At 40.4% G+C, this 20,307-nt stretch overlaps 2 protein-coding genes across 11 annotated transcripts; one reads left to right on the top strand and one right to left on the bottom strand.

Annotated features, from left to right (window-relative positions):
- Positions 1 to 305: 305 nt before the first annotated feature.
- On the top strand, positions 306 to 6,265 carry cUnh22orf23 (chromosome Un C22orf23 homolog). Of its 10 annotated transcripts, none has more exons than XM_084571884.1 (8): positions 306 to 651; positions 743 to 774; positions 915 to 1,202; positions 2,239 to 2,332; positions 3,838 to 3,900; positions 4,048 to 4,185; positions 4,877 to 5,011; positions 5,886 to 6,265. In XM_084571884.1, the coding sequence occupies exons 4-8, from the start codon at positions 2,239 to 2,241 to the stop codon at positions 6,077 to 6,079; spliced, it is 624 nt and encodes a 207-aa protein (XP_084428010.1). In that variant the 5' UTR covers positions 306 to 651; positions 743 to 774; positions 915 to 1,202; the 3' UTR covers positions 6,080 to 6,265. The 10 variants fall into 10 exon arrangements, with proteins under 10 accessions (XP_084428010.1, XP_084428015.1, XP_084428012.1 ...); XM_084571889.1 differs by having other exon boundaries at positions 991 to 1,202; XM_084571886.1 differs by having other exon boundaries at positions 1,009 to 1,202.
- A 1,041-nt stretch (positions 6,266 to 7,306) lies between these two features.
- Positions 7,307 to 20,245, bottom strand: micall1a (MICAL-like 1a). Its single transcript, XM_084571796.1, has 16 exons — positions 19,348 to 20,245; positions 16,675 to 16,723; positions 14,952 to 15,093; positions 14,284 to 14,384; positions 13,052 to 13,191; positions 11,597 to 12,204; positions 11,456 to 11,516; positions 10,843 to 11,270; positions 9,711 to 10,102; positions 9,494 to 9,622; positions 9,270 to 9,396; positions 9,068 to 9,158; positions 8,361 to 8,434; positions 7,766 to 7,880; positions 7,642 to 7,688; positions 7,307 to 7,537 (listed from the first exon to the last, which is right to left on the bottom strand). The coding sequence occupies exons 1-16, from the start codon at positions 19,491 to 19,493 to the stop codon at positions 7,395 to 7,397; spliced, it is 2,793 nt and encodes a 930-aa protein (XP_084427922.1). The 5' UTR covers positions 19,494 to 20,245; the 3' UTR covers positions 7,307 to 7,394.
- Between the last annotated feature and the right edge of the window lie 62 nt (positions 20,246 to 20,307).

The raw sequence follows: 20,307 nt of genomic DNA on the forward strand, positions 1-20,307 counted from the left end.
GAGACAAGTTTTTCACCGTGAGGATGTTACATACATGCCATGTAATCATTATTTAACACTCAGAACATATTTTTAGTGCTCAGTATTGTGCATGTATCTTAACATGAGCAACGATACGTTCTGAGATAAATACGCTTTATGATTTGCTCAAACTTGTGAGGATGACATCTTTTCAAGTTTCACAAGATAATACTCACATCCCATTTTGATTTGTCAAAGGAATAGCTGAAAGAAAACGTAATTTTACTTTGCACACAGCATAATTCACACAATTTGTCTATAATTCATTCCAAATCAGACAACATACAGAAGAGCTGATTAACATTTATTGTATAATAACTTGAAAATGAAGGTACTTAACAGCAGTCTCAAATCTTTGACAACAGGATAATTCATTTCAAACTAATACAAATCCAAAAGGTAAATGAAAAAATATCAGGCAGGTACACTAATTACACATACTTCAAAACAACAAAAAGTATGATCCATATTTTCATGAGCTACCATCAAAATTGCAAATGTAAAATACACCCTGCAGGCTAATGGTGCACACGCTGTCATTTTTCATTCACAAGTAAACAGATCATTGGTCATTATCAGATGATGGGCCACTATCTAATACAGCACCCTTTGGCACACAGTGCGGAGTATGTGAGTACATGTACAGTTAAGTGTGTGCACATTTCATTGTATGTAAAGTGTTAACAAAGACTTAAATTTCCTTTTATGTCGCTTTTTATAGCAAAACTGCCGACAGCCTCTTAATGCGAACATGTAAGTAACTAACAAACATAGTAAGCAGGTGATTAATATAAACAGATATACTAATAAATAATAGATGTGTCATAATTAATGGTTAGAGTCTGCGATAAATTGTGAATCTTTCTAATTCTATTAGTTTTACAAACACACAGGTCGGTATCTGTATTCCCGGTGAGGACATGTGGTTCTGAGAAGACCTGTGTGTGAAAGGTGATTATATTCTGGCAGCTGTTTATCTGTTGACAGGAGGCAAAGGCAGGCTGCTGTCTTTCCACAGATAATGGAGCCCTGACTGCTGCTGATCCCCGATGACTAGCCCGCCACTGATAAAGACTGTCTGCCTCTGAGTGACGACTGCACAAGACATCTACTGTGAACTCTGAAAATTCTGGCGGCCACTTCAACAGAACAATCGCCTTGACCTTTAACACATCTCACAGGTTCATATGAAGTCTTGTTTAATACGTGAGGGTTCTCTTCCAAAGGCCTCGTTTATGAATTTGTGCTTACAGTCTTCAGTTTAGTTTCAGGTACATGGATCACTTTTATTTCCTCCTCTAATAAGTGCACATATTATTGAAAAATATTTGTAAAAAAAATGTCCTCATGATATTCTTTTCTGGTAATACAATAGTAATTCCTTAATGTAGACCTTTGCAGCTGTAAATATTTAATTTATGTTAATATTTTCACTTCCTGTGTTGTTATGGTAGACGTATTCCGTTCGTGGAATGTCATGGAGTTTGACTGATAAAATTATAAAATGGTTTATAGTTTGAGTCACAAATATTTTGTTGACGTTTTCATTACTGATTGAAGCGTCAAACATTAAAAACGATCTGTCTCCTTCTAGTGGCCACATCTTGTCAATGCACCCATAATAACAGTTAAATGTATTTTTTCTTTTTTTAAAGAAAGGCCAGCATTAGGAAAAAAATATATATTAAAGTGAAAAAAACTAACTTCAAAAACTAAGTGAATTTAGTTTAGTTGTAACTCTATACTGGGCTTTAACACGGAAGCGCTGGTAATTTAGTTACTATAACAACAGGCTATAAACAGACGCCGTCGTCTTCCTGTCAAGTTTGAAATTAGTGTGTTTATGAAGGGGTTGCCATAAAAAACGTGGTAAGATGTGTTTTTTACGTCTAGTAAATATATATTTCGTAATATTCGGCTCAAGGCCCCTCACTTGTTGATTTTTAGTCACGCAGAAAGGACACTGATATAAACAGAAACTTAAATAGCTGGCCTAGCTGACTAGTTGTTAGCTAACAGCTAATTAACTGTTTTGACCAGTAAATTCAGTATCTACCTAAACTAAAGATTTATTTAACTAGTTGACCGTGTAGCTTTGCCTAAACTTAAAATCAGGCAAATAACCGGTACAATTTAATTTAAAAACATGGGTTAAAACAACAATTTTCCATTTGAAGCGTGGCTTGTAATGTCTTCTGTGTGTCTTTGAGTTTACAGATGGAGGCCTCCTCAGATTTTAAAGCTGGAAGGGGATTGTGGAACAACCCCAGAGCCACGCAGAGCAGCAAAGAGAGCCAGGACATGCTGAAATGTGAGACGATGCATTAGTTTATATGTTCCTCTGAATAAACCAAACAAATAACCAAAGCAGTGGGTACATTAGTGAAAAGTAATGCATTGTAATATAATAGTTCTGCACTAGATCCTCCTTCATGACTCTTCTAATGTTCAGTTTATGATGATACAGCTTTAGAAAAGTGGTATAAAAACTGGATGGTCATTTTGGAGGATGTAGTTTGTGGTGCTGTTAAACTGTGTTGAATTAAACACAAAAGGTTTTCTGTTATTTGCCCACTGACTAAAATGGGGTGGTCAGAATAACAGAAACAGTCCAACACAATACGATTCAATAGTACTACAAACCACAGCCTCCAAAATGAAAACACAGTTGAAATAACAGCTCCCTCAGTTATTTTAACCAAATGCCAAACACCGTAACCTTCATGAAGACTTGATTTAGTATAGGTTTGTTGTACACCCCCTCTAGACCCCTTAGATCCCAAGACAGACTGCTTTTATCAAAACCAACTGTCAGAACCAAAAGTGGTGAAGCCGCCTTTAGTTTTTATGCTACTCAGCTGTGGAACCAGCTTCCCATTTTAATTAGAACTGCACCCTCAATTGATTGCTTTAAAACCAGAATCAAGACCCATCTTTTTTCTGTTGCTTTTTCTTAAATCATCTTTCTGTTTCATCTGTTTTTAGTCTTTTTAGTCTTTTTATTTCTTTTTAATTTTAATTTTCACCTAGTGACTGGTACTTGTGTCTGTGAATCAATGTGCATTCTTCATTTTATTTGTGTAAAAGCACTTTGGGTTGCCTTTGGTATGAAATGTGCTATATAAATAAAATTGCCTTGCCTTGTTATACTAGAACGCAATAGTTTTACTAGAGTATCTAGTCAACTGGCAAGGGGCGAAGAGTAGAGAATAGAATAGAAGTCTGAGATCACCAGCGAAGATACTTCTATTTTGCATTCATCTTTTAGGAATGAGCACCTGATAACACATATTATCCAAGCATGGTCATATTCTTGGTGTAATTCCCCACAAACACCTTTTCCTTGAGTGGAGTTGACTCGGTGTAGGTGTCAAAACACTAAGAATATTCCCACTTATTTTTCATTGTGGGTTTGATACACAGCACCATCATTCTCTCTCCTGTTCGTATCATAACATGATGCAAGTTGATTTACATGAATAAGTCTTTGATTGGTTCTATCAGGAGAAACTTTATTCTTTGAGAACAAAACGGATTTAATTTAATAATGTGTACAATAGAAAAATGTGCAAGTCTTTGGAGATTAGTTCATGATCATCAGATTTGAGGGGGAGAAGATAAGGCTGTGCTGAGGGTAGGAAAGACGTAAAGTCAGCGGTGGTGATAAGGTACAAAGAAGAGAAAAATGCTGGAGCTTTGGATGGGAACAGGAGTAGACTCTGATGAGCTTGACCAAGACCCTGAGTGTGAAGCCATTAGGTGGAGGAGGAATTGAAATGTTTCTTATTTTTCATGCTGTTCTTTTCTCGTGCGAAGTAATGAAGCAGGAATCAAGGCTCACCAACCTCCAGAGAAAACAGATCAACAAATCCTCGAACAGTAAGTTTGTTTGTTTGTATGGATGGATGGGAGTAACATGGTATTTGTGACAAAATCATTAAATACACAGATATTAAGAATTGATGTCCAGTATTAGTGGATTTTGTGTGTTACATATTCACACTTTTTTAAACTTTCCCCATTCAGATAGACCAGCTTTGCCTCCGACCTGTGATACTACATTTGTGCAGAAACACACGCCAGGCCGTCAACAGAGACGCAGCGCTGAATCTTGTCGGTCTGGAAACACCTACACAAGAGAAAAGTTCCGTCCTGGTCCTACACGTATGTTCTTTAAACTGTCAACCTTATTAAATATGCATTTGACACCGATCAGCCACAACATTAAAACCACTGACAGGAGAAGTAAATAACTTCAACCATCTATTACTTAAAATTCAATGTTCTGCTGGGAAACTTTTGGACCTGGCATTCATGTGGATGTTACTTAGACATGTACCACCCACTTAGACCAGACCAGGCACCCCCACCCCATAGCAATGACACTCCTTGATGGCAGCAGCCATCCCCAGCAGGATGCAGCCTGACACAGACACACACACAAAAACACTTTAGGAACAACTCAAAAAACATGAAGAACAGCACAAGGTGTTGACCTGGCCTCCAAATTCACTAGATCACAGGCTGTATTTGTGGGATGCACTAGAACAAACCTGATCCACAGAGGCCCCTCCCCTCAACCCATAGGACCCAAAGGCCCCCACTAACAACATCCTGTTGCCAGACACCACAGGACACCCTCAGAAGACTCATGTCCATTCTCTGATGAATCAGAGCAATTTTGGAGGCACAAGGGAGACCTACACAATATTAGGAAGGTGGTTTAAATGTTATGCCTGATCAGTGTATACTGTAAGTCATTCATTGCAAGATTTCTGACGTTTTTGGTGCATTTTCTGCATCCAGCAAATCATTCGGTGTCGGCGACGCTCATCATTTTTCCTTTTCACCCCAGGAGACTTAGAAAAAGAGAAGAGGAGGCTTCAGAATATCTTGGCGACAGGGCAAGAAGAGATCAGAGTTGCATCTCCTGAAATTGTCCCAGCAAATTGTAACCCTGAAGTGTCAGAGGAGGAGAGATATCAAGAAGGTGAGGCTGACTGCACAGAAACACGAGGTGCAAAAGTTGCGGCCACAAAACACATTTGAGTTCATATTTTTTAGATATGTACCTCTGAGTTATACACCTTGTCCTCCGCAACTATGGATACGATATCCAGCGTGCCTCAGACTAAGTCTATAATATTTTGGTTCTGCAGTTTTGAAAGAAATTGAGGAGAGAAGACAGTTTCTGGCAGACATGGCTTCTCTGGGTCAGGACAGGCAGTATATCGACATTATCAACAGAGAGATATCACAGGTAATTAAGCAGTGGTTTAAATATAGGTAGGGGAGGTCTTCCTACATGTATGGTTTTATCCAGTTTGAATTGTGCCATGAACAGTAATACTTGCTATTTAAAAGATAATGTTGCAAGTCAAGAAAGTTTCAGTTCATTGTAAAGCAGTTTAAGACGATAAAACTGCTTCATAAGATCACACAACCAAATGCCATGAAATGTCATCATGACTTTTTCTTTCTCCACAAGCTGCCCACACTCACAGAAGTTGTGCACGGTAGAGATGTAGTTCACTGAGCCGTTTCCCACAAAACTAAATTCTACTTTACGAATTTTCACAGCGAACTTCTTCACTTGCAAAGTTGTTTTGTTATTTTAACCTTTTTAGATATTGTGAATAAGGAGAGACAAGAATTCACGAGGAGTGAGAACTCAAAAAAGTCTCTCTGGCCATTGACTACTGTGTTTTCAAAAATAATGTTCAGTGTGTCCACCTGTGAAGTCTACTTCAAGGTCTTGTGTTTTGAAAAAGCTCTTTGGACCTTTGGATTTATGATGTTTAATGTTAAACTCTCCATGGAAAGAAACTGCACTAAAACCTGTGCTGTCTTGTCTCACTTTACAGAAAATTCGAGAGCTGGAGATTTTGGAAAAGGCCAGCCATTCCAAGTAGTAATCAAGGCAGAGGAGTTCACAACAGACAATAAGATTTGGCAGTTTGAGTTTAACCATTGCTATTTTAAACTCCTTACTTGGAAACAAGAAACATATCTTCAATCCAACATAGAGACTTATGAATGTGACGAGTTCAGTGTGTGAGCTTACAGCCCTTTGCTGCCTTGTGCTTCAGCTTTTTAAGTTCTGCAGTAAGTGCATTAAACCTGCAACAAACATGATATGCCTTAATAACCTTCTTATTTTTCCTCTGCCTTCTAATGTCAGTGTTTTATATTATCCTGTTGCTGTTTTAGAACAATGTCTGCTTGAAAAAAAAAATAAAATAAAGTGGCGCTGCAGAAGTTTCCCGTGGTTTCAGCTGGACGGGTCGTTAGGCACAGAGCAGAAACACAGACACAACAGAGATTAAAGGTTACTTTTTAAAATAGAGGGGCAAATAAAAAATCTAAATGACAAAACAGGAACAAAATAAGTAAACATTCAGACATTTGCAATTAAATAAATGGCACTCAAACAACTGCAGCTCTATTTTCCTATTCATTTTAAGGCAAAACACAGAAAGGCATGGTAAAATATAAATTAATGATTGCATAACCAGGTTTTCTACCAATGGTTTTAACTCTTCTAAACTGGGGTTTTGCTACAGTTGATGAAATTATGTATATTTTTCTTTCCCAATACTCATTATTGGGTGTGACATTTAACTAAGCGACATCTGCAGTTTGTTACATCCCTCACCATATTTTCTTTTTCTTCCCAGTCACACTCACTCATAAATACTTTCATCCACATGTTTGATGAAAAGCTTTTACACAAAGGACACAAACATAAGGAAACCATTAACAATATAGCAGCTAGAAGAAGATATCCATAGTGGATTGAGCATTTCAAGAGTAGATGCTGCAGCTTAAAGCAACTTTCATCTTAAAAACCTATTACTAGTACCACAGATTCAGACCAGACATGACATAAAACTTCAGATATTCATGACTCAAGTTTGAAAGAGTACAGGAGATGGGTATTCAATGAGTGTAAATGAGGTTAACAGCAAAACATGAATATTAGGAATCAAACTACGAATCGCTCCTTTGCTTCACCTTGATGAAGATCTGCAGGGCACAGTCGCTGTACCGTGCAGAGAGGATGAAACAAGGACACAAATCAGTGCTGCAACACAGAAACTTACTCTGCATTTCACTTGCTTGAATATTCAGAGCTTAAAGCACTTGAGCTGTTAGAGGGTCTCTTTGAAAGGCAAATTAAAAATAGTCATTACAGAGACGTTAAGGAGGCAATAATGAGATGTCAGCGGGTTTGGATCCTGCGTTGCTCTTAAAAAGATTAACATTATAAAGAGGAGGCTTCATCTTCTTGTCTTTTTTTTTTTTTTTTTTTTTTTAAATGTCCTTTTCATAGAACTGTTAAAATAAACAGAAGTCCTCTTGAACTAAATGTTCTACTCCGCTCCTTTGCTTTTTTCCTTGCGAGGGCTGTGGCTCTTTCCTGGTTCTCCTTTGTGGCTCAGCCGCTTGAGAACTTTAATGGGTTTGAACTTTCCTCCTTTTTTCTTACGCTGGTCACTGTCTGGATCCTTAAAGTCTGATATGGATAAAAGTAAATAAAAAATTAAAGCAAGGAAGAGAATCAAGAGTGAAATATAACTCTTTAATCTCAAATTTGCTAAGTATGAAACATCATCCTACCTTTTTTCTTCAGCATGGCTTCCATCAGTTTGTCCTCCTCTTCTTCCCTGTGACAGATCAACTGTTAGACTGCTGGTAGTTGCAAATAACCTTGTACCATTCTGGGTCAGTAGTTATTGATTACCTCTGCCTGTCTTGGTCCATGTTATTCACTATTTGGTTGCGCTGTTCGATGATAGTAACCAGCTCAGCCATTAGCTCCTGCTCCCGATTCTTGTCCTCTTCAGTCCAGTCTTTCTCTGATCACAGGAAGGAAGGAAAGAAAAAAGGTATGATGTATGATCAAATGTTGGCTCATTCACTTTTACGTGAATTTAAGTAAATTTAGGACATTTATACCATAAGTAGGCGTTCAGACAGTTAATAAATTACTGAAACAACAGCAGGGCATGACCAGTGAGAACACACATAAATGCACATCCACCACCCTGTCAGTGCTACACTAATTCATAAAATATATTATAACTTATAACGTATTTATGCTGCTGCCAGAAACTAACCAAGGTTTTTCATTGTTTCAATTTTTAAAATAAGGACTGAGAAAAATGGCAAACCGCAAACAATAACATTAATGAATGCAATGACAAAATCAGTTTTATCAAACATTTGTGCGGGATTTTGTTCAGATAAAAGACTAGCGGTTCTTTTGTTCATGTCGTGTGTGTGTAGAACAACTGAAGTAAGAATGTCAAGGATCAATGAATCTTTAAATAAAACACCTGGTTTGTTGAGGAGACACCTTAGCTCGTACTCCACATCAGCTTGCCTCTCTTCCAGGTTCTGCTGCTTTGCCCTGTGAAGAACAACAAACAATATGTTAGATACAGTACTTTATATTTTTACCTGGAGATTCTGCAGAAAGTAGCGTAAAGATAATCATCCAAAAATAAAGCGACAACAGAAACATCTCAGTGTTTTCCACAATATTTTATGAGACTCATTTGTGTGTGTGTGTGTGCTTTAAAACCCTAATTATGATGCTATCCCACCTATAAAATCAATTTATACAATATATGAAATCTCTGCACAGACAGTAAGCACTGTTCTCATCCTCCCTGAACTCAAGACCTAGAAAGTAAAAATATAGTATACAATACTGTTTGCATTTTTATAATGCATAATTGACAGTATTCAATGTGTATTTTGAGAATATTAACATTTTAGTATTGTTTTGACAGTAAAGTAAAATCCATATTATATACAAGGCATGGCTAAATAAACAGTATAGCTTCAGTCACAGTAAAAGTATTAAGAGTCCGATATACTAACTCCTTTAAACTCAGGTGTTAGTAGTTACAATTGACAAGTAAAAGACACTTTACTGACGTGTTCATTGCTGATGTCACAGTCTAAATGACTAATTGTGGGAGAGGTATTACTCATCATCATTATCAACATTTGTGCCTTGCTGCACCCTGAAACTCACGTGTAAACCAGCTCAGCTTCTCTGCGGACTAGAAGGTGTTTATCATGAATCAGAGTGAACCAGTCCACTAGCAGGCGCTCCTCATCCTCATCTGGACACACACAAAAAAAAAAAAAGTGGAGAGAAAATGTTTATTTTCGCAATATAAGGAGCTGATTTTGTTTCATTAGTTTTGTATTTTAGAAGTCCTGTAATGTGATACCATTAGGATTGTCTCTCAGCTTCTTCTCCAGCTCCACTCCCCTCCGCTCCAACTCGTCCAGCTGCTTCTCAAGTTCACCCATCTCCCCGTGGATGTCCTCCACTGGGATGTAATGATCTGACTGCACCTGAAGAATGTTTGCACCATGTGAGCACTATTTCTACTGTGTCTGACACAAAGACGAGACATTTTAGTGAAACGTGTCATGTCTTTTGTATTGGTACCTTGCGTTTGATAAGTGGGAAGCCATGGCCGGGTGCCGGAGGTCTAGCAGGTCGAGGGCCTTTTGGTGGTCTGGATTTAGCAGGAGAGGGAGAAGCTTTCCTGTTGAAGGGGTTCTCCTTACATATCCGCTACAAAGAGAAAAGGTATGCAGTTAGATTTAAATCATGTGCAAAGCATTGCTTTATTTGGGGTTTTATTTAGACATGGTTTCGTTACTTTGTTGTGTGACGGTGTAGCTGCCGTGGCCAAGGGGCTGGGGGTTGTGGTAGGTCGTGGTGGTGGTGGCCCAAGACCTTTGGTCCCCGAGTTACGACTGGTCTGTGGAGTGGCTGGTGCTGAGCTGGCGTTAAAGGGCATGGGTGAAGGGCATGGGTTTAAGACTGTATGAGGCAGCCGTTCAGTTGAGGAGGAGGAAGGGGAAGCTGCAGAGTCGCATGGTGAACTGATGGAAGGCTCTGAGACGCTTTTAGTAAAGGCGTGTTCCTGGTCGACGGTGGCACTGTCACGCAAAGGGAGCCGGGTGGAGCTGTGTTCTGAGCCAGAAGACAAACTCTCTGTACTGAGAGCTGGAGAGGGAGAGCATGAGGAGGCCTGAGAATGAGAGAGAACTGAAGAAGAAAGGTTTGGAATCAAAGAAGTTGGAACAGATTGAAATGGAGAAAGGACGAGGAAAAGGAACAAAAAGAGAACATTTTTAGAATAAACATCTATATATAACATCCCTTTAGATGTATTTTTAGTTTGTCACTGTACAGAAATCTGCTTTGTTCTTTTGACTCCAAATACTTAAAACTTATTGAATAAAAACTTAATAATATTTTAATCTAATCATCACACAACAGGACAATCCTTTTTAAGACCAAAAGGTCAATCCAGGTCAGTCACATGACCTCAGTTCTGTAGAGATTGCATGTCGCTTTCTGAAATCATAGGAAATGAAAGTAAATTAAAGTAGCTGTTCAAAAAAATGTGTAGTCACTGGTCTCTAGTTACACCTACGTCTGCATCAGGTATCATAAACTGAGGCTATCGTCTTCACTGCAGTGGTGCAGGCTCCATTCAAGCTGTCTTGCTCTCTCTCACTCCATTACTTCTTGTTTCTTTCCACTAATAACTAACAAAATCATAGTAAAAACAAAACACTACAAATGTCTTGATTATCACCACAATGGCAGTGTCACTACTATTCCTATTAGAGTAGAGCTTGACTAAGGTAAAGTCTTCTTTGAACTTCATTCCTCTATTCACTGATAAACTCCAATGCAGATATAGCACAATGAGAGTGTATTTTGATGTCTGTGAAGTGAAGATTTATTAGTTCAGCTAGCTAGTTGCTGATAAAACCAACCTTGGTTACCAGTAGGTGGCTGAGGAGCACGAGGTGCCGGCCGTTTCTTGCTCTTGGCGCTTGAGGGACTGGCAGAACGAGATGAACTTCCTTTAGCAGGGGTTGTTTCCTCACCTTCTGCGTCAGCTGTCTGAGTGATTCTGTACCATGGGTGACTGGCTACCACAGTGGGGGGAACCTCTTTTCCTTCACTCTCCTCTTCTTGATTTGGCTCATTACTTTCATCATCATCATCATCATCATCCTCAAATGGGTTGGAGGGCTGTGGAGGCGTGCTGGGTCTGGAGCCCTCCCCTTTGAGAGAGGACAAACAGCCTGTATTTGGAGGTGTTGTCAGTCCCGCAACGGGTGGGGGAGGGGCTTTCTTCTTCTTAGTTTCTGATTGGACCAGGGCGAGCCAGGGTGGGTCTTTAGGTTTATGGGTGCCACTGAACAGTGAGACACACAAATAGTGATGGAGGGGTCACAAAGAGGAAGACAACAAAGTACATCCACATGGAAGCAGGGAGGACAGATATACAGAATATGTTGAAGAAAGACTGCTGATATGAATGAGGCAGATGAAATGGAGGTGAGAGACAGGAAAACAAGGATTTAACAGGAACTCAGCTACCTTGCAGGCGACTGTGATCTTTCTCGAGGTTTGGGAGGAGTTAGAGTTTTCTGGTGTTCACCTGTGATTTAATAGAGGATGTGAGTTTCAGTGCTATTACAGTTATCTTTATATAATTTATGTTCTGCATTAAGCACATACCAACTGTAAGACCGTCTGTTGTGCGGGGTAGCCGAACCCTAGGGGCAGGTCGAGGTGGAGGGGTTGGTTCAGAGACCCGACGGGGTGCAGGCACCGGTCGACTGCCATCTTCAAGGTGACTGACAGGTGTCGAAGCAATGTCCCCATTAGCTGTACATTTGGCTGGTGTTTGTGTTCCTTCCTCTTTCTCTTCCTCATCCTCCTCTTCATCACTCTCATCAAAAGGGTTGGGAGGAGATGAAGAACGTGGATTCTCCTCTGTCTCTGTCTCTGTCTCTGTACTGTCCTCTGCCTCTTTCTCCAAAGAGTCTGCTGTGTTTGTTATAACAGGAGCAACAATGGGAGAGTCACTGGTAGGCCTGTCAGTGCTGTTTGTTTGGTTTACGGTAGGAGCCTCTGCCTGGTCGCCCTCAGACAGCACCGTATGAGGAACTGTGCTGCGACCAGTTCTGGCAGGCTGAATCGCCACTGGTCTCCTACTAAGATCTGGCCGTCCGTTCTGACTGGATAAGGCATGCCTTGTAAGGTGACGTGTACAAACCAATGCCCCAGAGTCACTTCCTAATTTGTAAGATCCAGGAAGCAAAGTGCTGCGACACTCTGTGCACCTGAAATAACAATAACACAGGAGGAGAATAAGATCAAGATAAAGATAAGATAAAGGCAACAGACTGCAACCCAAGTGCACAAAATTCAACTGTTGTCATCTCTTCTTCAAATGATCCTTTAGATTTTTTTTCATGACATCAAGTTCAACTTTTATAGCAAACACTTTATCATAAATGACAATTCAATACCTCCATGTTCTATTCACAGAAAACAATGCATGGATGTATTATTAATGTATACCAAACATTTCCAGCAGTTGTTATTCACAATGCAATTATCCAACTCATGAAACACAGAAAGGTTTTGTTGTGAAGCCGTCAAAGGAAACACAATGCATAGTTTGCTGTTGTGTTAAACCTAACTTGTTACCACAGGTCCAACCAGAGGGCTCCTATCCTGTCAAGTCCTGACTTCCCATGTTACAGTTACTAGCTTAGACAAAGAATACTTAACATGGGAGTCAGTTCTCAAGGAACATTAGTTAGCACTGAAACTCGTAACTGTGATTCTTCAAAATCATGAAACATCTACAATCGACAATTGTGGGTACAACGGAAGAAACAACTACACATGAAAACTGAAAACTAGTGAAAAGGGTCATTTATCCAGTGTCTAACAAGGTTAGCATGGTTGCTAATGCTAGCTGCTTCACCTCCAAGCTAAATCCAGACTGTTATTACTTACTTATTTTCCAAGGTTTTTTTTTTTTGAACAGGAATGGACCCCCACATGGCTATACTTTGTCTAACCTAGCAACGGTAACATAGGAAGTCAGGAAATGACAAAGGGTTGGAGCACTCAGTTTCGTGGTCAGTTGGTGGAACAAGCTGTAGCTGAAGTGTTCACCTGAAACAATTGCGGTGGTAGAGCTTGCCCTCAACCAGAATCCTCTGCACCAGGTGGACGTGCTTCTGACAGGCGGCACAGGTGCTGCTGGGCGCGCTGCGTCTGGCTGCAACAATCGCATCTGGATCTGTCTGGATCGGCTAGTGCAAGCAACCGGGATGTAGTTCACAGGAAGGGGACGGTGCAGGAGACATCAGGGGAAGGGAGAAGATGGAGAGTAATGGGGGAAGGTGAGATCATACACGGAGTCAGGATTTGAGGATTGTTCATTCTGTTTAGCTGGCTAAATCTACGTGATTATTGCAACATCTACTGTTGTTTGTGGATTCACATTGTTCATTAATTCTCTTTTCAGCATATAATGCCCTTTGATTGATACGAAAATATCATGATGAAAAAAGTTTTTATTAGTAAAACAAAAAAAATCCAAACAGCTTGGCTTAGTGTCTCTGAGAGTCACACATTTTGGTTATGATAGATATTTAGTGCTGATATGTTGCTTTCAGGTATTTGGGTTGTTGGTATTAATAAGAGGGTTAAAAGCAGCATCTTACAAAACTTGGCACACAGTGTTAGGATAGTGCAACTGTTAGCTTCCGTAACAAGCGATGGTTAAAAAAAGACTGACCTAACTGTTTTGCTTTCACCTCCTTAGCCCACTACCCACCCCCACCCTACTGCCTAGGCTCAGGACCAGAGAGTGGAGGGGGGATCAGATGTGAGGAGGAGGAGGAAGAAGAACAGGAAGAGGAGGGAGTGGAATGAATTTCCATCTGAAGATGGGAGGAGGGGGTAATGAGGAGGATGCCAGTACACGGAATGGAGGAAAGAAGTTGAAGGCATGCGAAAGAAAAGAGAGACAGGATACAGAGGCTATCTTTATAGACTTATACTACTGCTATGGTTTTACTTTTCCCCATGCTGCACGACAAAAAACTCACAAGGAAGTAGATCTATAAGTGGATATTTTACACTAGTAGGATGAAGGTTGAGTCAATACTCCCAAAATGTTCATGCAAAATGAGTTCTTTAGGTACACTGACCCAGTACAGTATTTCCACTGAATGTGCAATGTTTTTAGGGTGCCTATCCAGACCATGTCATCGTTAAGAAAATCACCTACAGATTGCCAACATGCAGCTCCACTAGATATCATGCAGAGCTCAGAGAGTGGCCACAAAAGATTCTTGTTAACCTCTATGGCTTCTCCTTGTGCCAAGTCCTGTACTTACCTCTGTTTCAACCACTTTGTCTTCCAAAGGGGTCGGAGGCCTTTTCTGGGCCGGTTCATTGATACCAACGGAACTCAGTCTCTTCATACAAGGCGGGTTTGCTGTGTTGGGGGAAGCAGAGGTAGTCATAATTTAACAACATAAACAAACAATCAGTTGTTGTCACACCCACAAGTTAAACTTCGCCATCTCATTGTGTGTTGGAACTGGGCAGTCTGATGGGCTTAGAGTTATAGCCAGGCACAATGTGTTTCAACACATACAGAGGAAAAATACCTCTGAACACAACTGTTTAGTCTTTAAACGAATCAGTGCCATTTTGTTGTAAACTCTGCTGCATCAGATGACATGTAGAGGTATAAATATGTCGCTGTTAATCTTCTATTCATCACTGCATAAAGCCTGCCAGAACGATTTGACAGGCCAGACATAATCATCATGTGCTTAGTCTACAACGATGTTCACACACCGGTATTTATCAAAGTAACATCCACATAAATGCCAAGACCCAGATTTCCCAGAAGAACCTTACATTACATTGAGATATGTTATTCACTTCACACATTGATGGTTTTAATGTTTGGGCTTATTGGTTTATATGTGAAATGTTTGAGAGAAGAACTTCCTGGGAAATATTTTATATCCACAACTGAATCAAGGGCACACACCTTGAGACTTGTTATTGAAGAAGTTGTAGTACTGGGACACATATGTGATGACGCTGAGCCGGTCAGGCACTTTCATGGACACCATGTCTTCTGGGTCCAACAGGGCTGGTATACCAAGCTGCGATTCAGCCACTTCAAACGCCTACAATGAAACAAAGACAGAAGAAAAGGTAAAAGAAGCAGGAAGAGTAAGGAACAAAAAGATGTTGCCGATAAGTAAGAAAGTAGTGTGTAAATGTGATCACTGACTGAAATCACTATCTTTCCTTTGAACACAAAAAAAATACATTTCATATTTGCACTGGGTCTGCAGGACAAATCTCAGAAATCAATATCTCAAAGCTTTAAAACTGAAACCATCTGCATGGCTTGGAAACAGGAAAAACAAGAACTACTCTTTTGCTCTTGTCATTTGGGTGAACGTACCCTTTAATCAGACTCTCAACTGATGCAAACTAAGATTAGCATGAATGCATACAATGGAAATGTTTTAATCTAACCTACATCTGAGTGTTTATAGCAATCCACTTGCAAACAAGCTCATTCACCAACAACAAGCAGAAACATGATTCCCTAAATAATCTTGCCTGCTGCCAAAGATCAATCGTGTTGCAAACGACTGATGTTTCTGCACACGTGTTTACATTGTTTTGTCTTTTGAGGATAACCAACAGTCTGATGAAAAATTCCACTGAACATAAGTGTGCAGATTCGGTTACACAATAGTCAGATAAAGTTTGACTAAAAATAATCCTACCTGTATGCAAAGCGAGATGACGTGTAAATGATTTAGATTGCACTATATAGATAACACATGCTGCAGAGAAGCTCCCTCTGGTATCTACGGGGCGTCTGTGGCTCAGTAGGTAGAGTGGGTTGTCCATGAACCAGAGGGTTAGAGGCACTCATATGTGAGTGTGTGTGCTTGTGTGAGTGAATTGGGTAGATCTCTGGTCTGGTACTGTAAAGTGCTTTGGTAAAAACAAGACCATGAGGAGAATAAACTTTGATGATGACCTTATTACCATTCCTGTGTATATAATATGTATTCTTCTGTCTCTATTTTACGTATTTTCATTTTATTTTATTTAATCTTTCCTTTACTTGTGGTTCTTAAGAGTGTTTTGTGTGTGCAACTTAGCTCCTATGACCAAGCAATTTCCCTTGTGGATAATTAAAGTCTATCTAAGTCTAAGTCTAAGATGACATATCACTGATTAACATTAAACAATAGGATAAAGAGTGTAAATAGCAGCAAATAGCTGCCAAAGATTAGCTCAGACTGAAGATGGGGAAACTCCCATTTCAACCCTCAAGACGACATGGAAAAACTAACAAGGAAATTATGATAGAAAAAAATTTCTTTTGCTGTTCAGTAGGATTTATAAAGCTGCAAACTCAGCACTTGAGCACTTTAAATCCTCACTGGTCTCTCCACAGGCTTGTGTCAAGAATTTTCTTCTTTCTGACCGACCCTGAATACTCTGGTTTTCTCCCTCTCCCAACATCAAGTAACATTCACTCCACACAGGCACTCAAATGCACTGCAGTCACACCCACCATGACTGTAACGGCTCTCGTAAGACTTAATAATTGTATTTCACAGATGCAACGCTTAAAGCTAAATGATGCATATGAATGAGCTCATAGGTGACAGTATGTCATCAGAGACACGGCATGTTTTGAGGCACAGTAAGCCTTAAAAGCTGTAAAACTGACTCACCAGTCGGTTGTTCTCGTAGACATTCTCTTTAGACAGTGATCCAAAGTCTCTGGAATAAAAGATAAAACATTTGAGATAAGGCTGAATAGGCTGGAAGTTTGTGTAGTTACAATACACATAGCATCGTGTGGTATATCTTCCATTTCAGATTTTAAAGAGTCTGCATGTTGAAGCATGACAGTACTATATTTAGTTGGCTGACCTATTACCACTTATGTTACAAACCATCAAGATACTATTATTGGCATGATAGTTTGACAGAAATGGTGAGGAGTTATGCTTCCCACCTACCACGGCTGACAAGTTCCAAACCGCACACAAATGAGGCCTTATGTGAAAAACTGCCAGAACAAAGGGAGAGAAGCAGCGGGGCTAAACAGGAGCGATGGGCTGATAATTACAAGCCTCTGCCCTGAAATACCTGGAGCAAGGAACCAAAGCCAGGCTCCCGACAGTAAACATCCTGCAGTAAACCTGGAAAATGTCAAGAGGAGCTGAAGATGAAAGTGTGTGCTTGAGTAAATGTGTGCAGTAGTTTGGATAACAGTATGGCGGAAAAATACCCTGACGAGAGTTTGTGGAAACCATGTGGAATTTTCAAGAAGGCAAAATCCTGTGAATGAGCTCCGTGTTGGAGCCACACAAAGTGACCTCTGTTCTCTCTAATCTAGTTCCCATGGCCACAAACGCACAGGGCAGCAGCTCTCATATCAAGGCCGTATCAAGTCCACATTGTCACCAACACAACCATATGAAAATGAAGCAACTTAAAACAAATACTCCCAAAACTGCTTCTGGGACTAGACATTTTTGAGCATCATCGAGGAGACAGCGCCAGCCGACACTGACAGAGATGAAAAAAAACACGGAGTGAATTGCGAACCTAATCCACCGTGTCTCACTCCCAAGGTTTATTCTGGGAGAGAGGACTGCTGAGGAACGGTGTGTCTGTGTCACACATTTAAAATCCACACGATCAAAATCTAGGTGAACCAGTACAGCTGCTAAGTCTGGTTGAGTCACATGGAAAAGTCAGTGCATGAACATGCATGTCTGGTAGCCAAACATTAAGCCTATATTAGGCTGTAATAATAATTATTATTATAATAATTATAATAATTAAGCATTTCAGTCAAACATATGCACTAAATAGATATTTCAATACAAAAACATATAGTGTTTGTGTTCCTAACTTACATAGAAACTATAAGAGCAGCTGCATTTACAAAGAAAATCTTATTCAAATGTAATACTGACATCACTCTTTTATGCAGTTAACTAGGCCATGGATGATTTCTTGTACTCATATCTACTCCCTGTTCAGTGGGTCGAGTTGGCATCGGCTAAAGGAATTCCAGTGAGGCCATTTGCTGTACTGCTGTCTCTCCTCCGCATCAGCGTGATGTATTTTGACGAGAATACACTGGGTGCAGAGTACAGTGCAGCACCACAACGGCCTGGTCCTGCATTAGAGCTAAATCCGGTTTGACAGCGGAGGTCTCAGCTGCAGATTAGCCTGACGAACTGTCTGTCTGGATCAGAGAGAGTTCGGCTGGGCCGCTGAAGCTGGACAGAAAGCTCAACAGTGAGGCATGCTGGGACAAAGCCTGAAAGCTGGATGTTTAGGATTTGTTTGTTTTTTTTTCCCCCTCACATGATTTTCAGCTACTGTGCTGTTTAGGCAGATATATTCCACTTCACTGGCTTGTCAGGGACAAGTCTGGTGAAAGTTTGCCCTGCTACCATTCAAGCACCGTCTCATTTGTTGTGAACAGCATGAGCAAGACGCTTACCGTCTAAAATTATTTCATCAGACCACATTTTCTTCTAGAGGACACTGCTAGGGCACAACACGTAATTACTGGATGCCTTTACACTAACAGCTTGTTCCAGTGGGAATCAAACTATTAATCCTGATGCCGTCTACGGAGCTGCTGTATATTACGCCACACAGGGCAAGTGCTTTTCCACAGCCGTGACTGTCCAATGTGAGTCACATGAAGGTCGGAGTTTCGGTGTATATTTACACTACAAATGATTCACATATCTCGATACACAGATCAAGAAACTTATTTTGAAACGAGCAAACCCTTTCACCTGGGAGACATTCTTCCTCACTCAAGTGACCTCTACAAAAACAACGGGAGATGCTGCAGTTTGCTCATCCCTATAATAAGCCATAATAATCACAGTGCTGGTGTTTTTGTCGTATCTTCAGTGTGTAGGTGTAAAATGCAGAGAGGAGGGGGATGTTGTTACAGACAGAGCTCGACTTGTCAGACTTAGTTTATTACACCACAGTGGCCTCTGCGTACCTATTATTACAGGGGATCTTGGTAAATAATTTATATTAATCATGACATTACAAATTTAAAACACCTACCTACCTGTGTGTAGCAAAGGTTATTTAACTACAAGCATGATTATAAGCATGATTATTTGATCATTGGACTTAGAAGATTTGTAAATAAAAATGTAGTAATAAAAAGATAATTAATCTTTGTCTATATGAGATAGCAGCCTGTCAAGCCACGATATGACCCTTCTACCTTTCTCTGGAGGCAGTCATGTCCAAAACTAGTTTATAATAACAAGTCATCTACTTTATTGTTAACCTAAAGCTCTGAAAGATGTTAGTATCCAAATTAAATCATTTGACTTGGTCTTACTTACATCAGATCTGGTCTGTAACGATGGATAATAGCACAAAAAGCCAAGCCGTCCCGAAAGGACGTTGACATGTCCCTTATTTCCACATCGTTGTAGTTCTCACACTGCATCCGACACCACTCCTGGAGAGCCTTCAGAGATCCCATCATATTCTTGCCATACAAATCTCAGTTACACCAGTACAGTCAAATGAAAGCTGTCTCGTCCCCGGCGTGACAGGGACACAAGGAGCAACAGCAGTTGAGGGGAGACGGCCAGACAACACCCGAAGTGACGATGCGTTACATTCATCCGCAGCCACTGAGTCACGTTTTAAAAAAAAATAGCAGCTCTTGCAAGCTAGCTGGACGTTAGCTAACTTTTGCAACTGCAACAATCATTATGGGGACGTCGCCCCCTGTATGGAAGCCATTCGGGCAAAAAATAAACTCTTACCACCGAGTTAAAAACACGGCTAAAATCCAGAGTTGATAATGGGGAGTTTGTCGAGAAAGTTCTTAGCCGACTTAGCTAAGTAGCTAAAGCAGCCGGACGCTAGCTGGTAGTTTGCAGGTTTGCTTCGTTGTGGTTAGCTGTTATAAAAGACTGCGTGAGGATTGTTTCAGGCGATGTTGCAGTTTCGGTCAAAGCGGCAGTAGCAGAGGTGACAGTTTCCTCCTTGAGGCGGTGGACCACAACACGTTTTTGTTTGTCGGTGTGCAGTGACTGCAAAATAAGCGTAGGATTAAAAAGTCCCTTGTACCAACAGCTGCTCCTCACGTCGTTGCCGCGACAACAAAATTAAAACACACAGTAAAAATACATCCCAGGCATTATTTAACGTTGATCAAAGCAGCCCCAGAGCTGCATTGATTGAAGCGTTGGCAGCCTGCCTCGCCACTGTAATCTATACCGCCTTGTTATTCCTCTTCACTCCCAACCGGGGGAGCTGCACAGGCGCTGCCGCAAGCCACGCGAGATCTC

This window comes from Chelon labrosus, assembly GCF_963514085.1.
Source record: "Chelon labrosus genome assembly, chromosome: 2".
NCBI classification, from domain to species: Eukaryota; Metazoa; Chordata; class Actinopteri; order Mugiliformes; family Mugilidae; genus Chelon; species Chelon labrosus.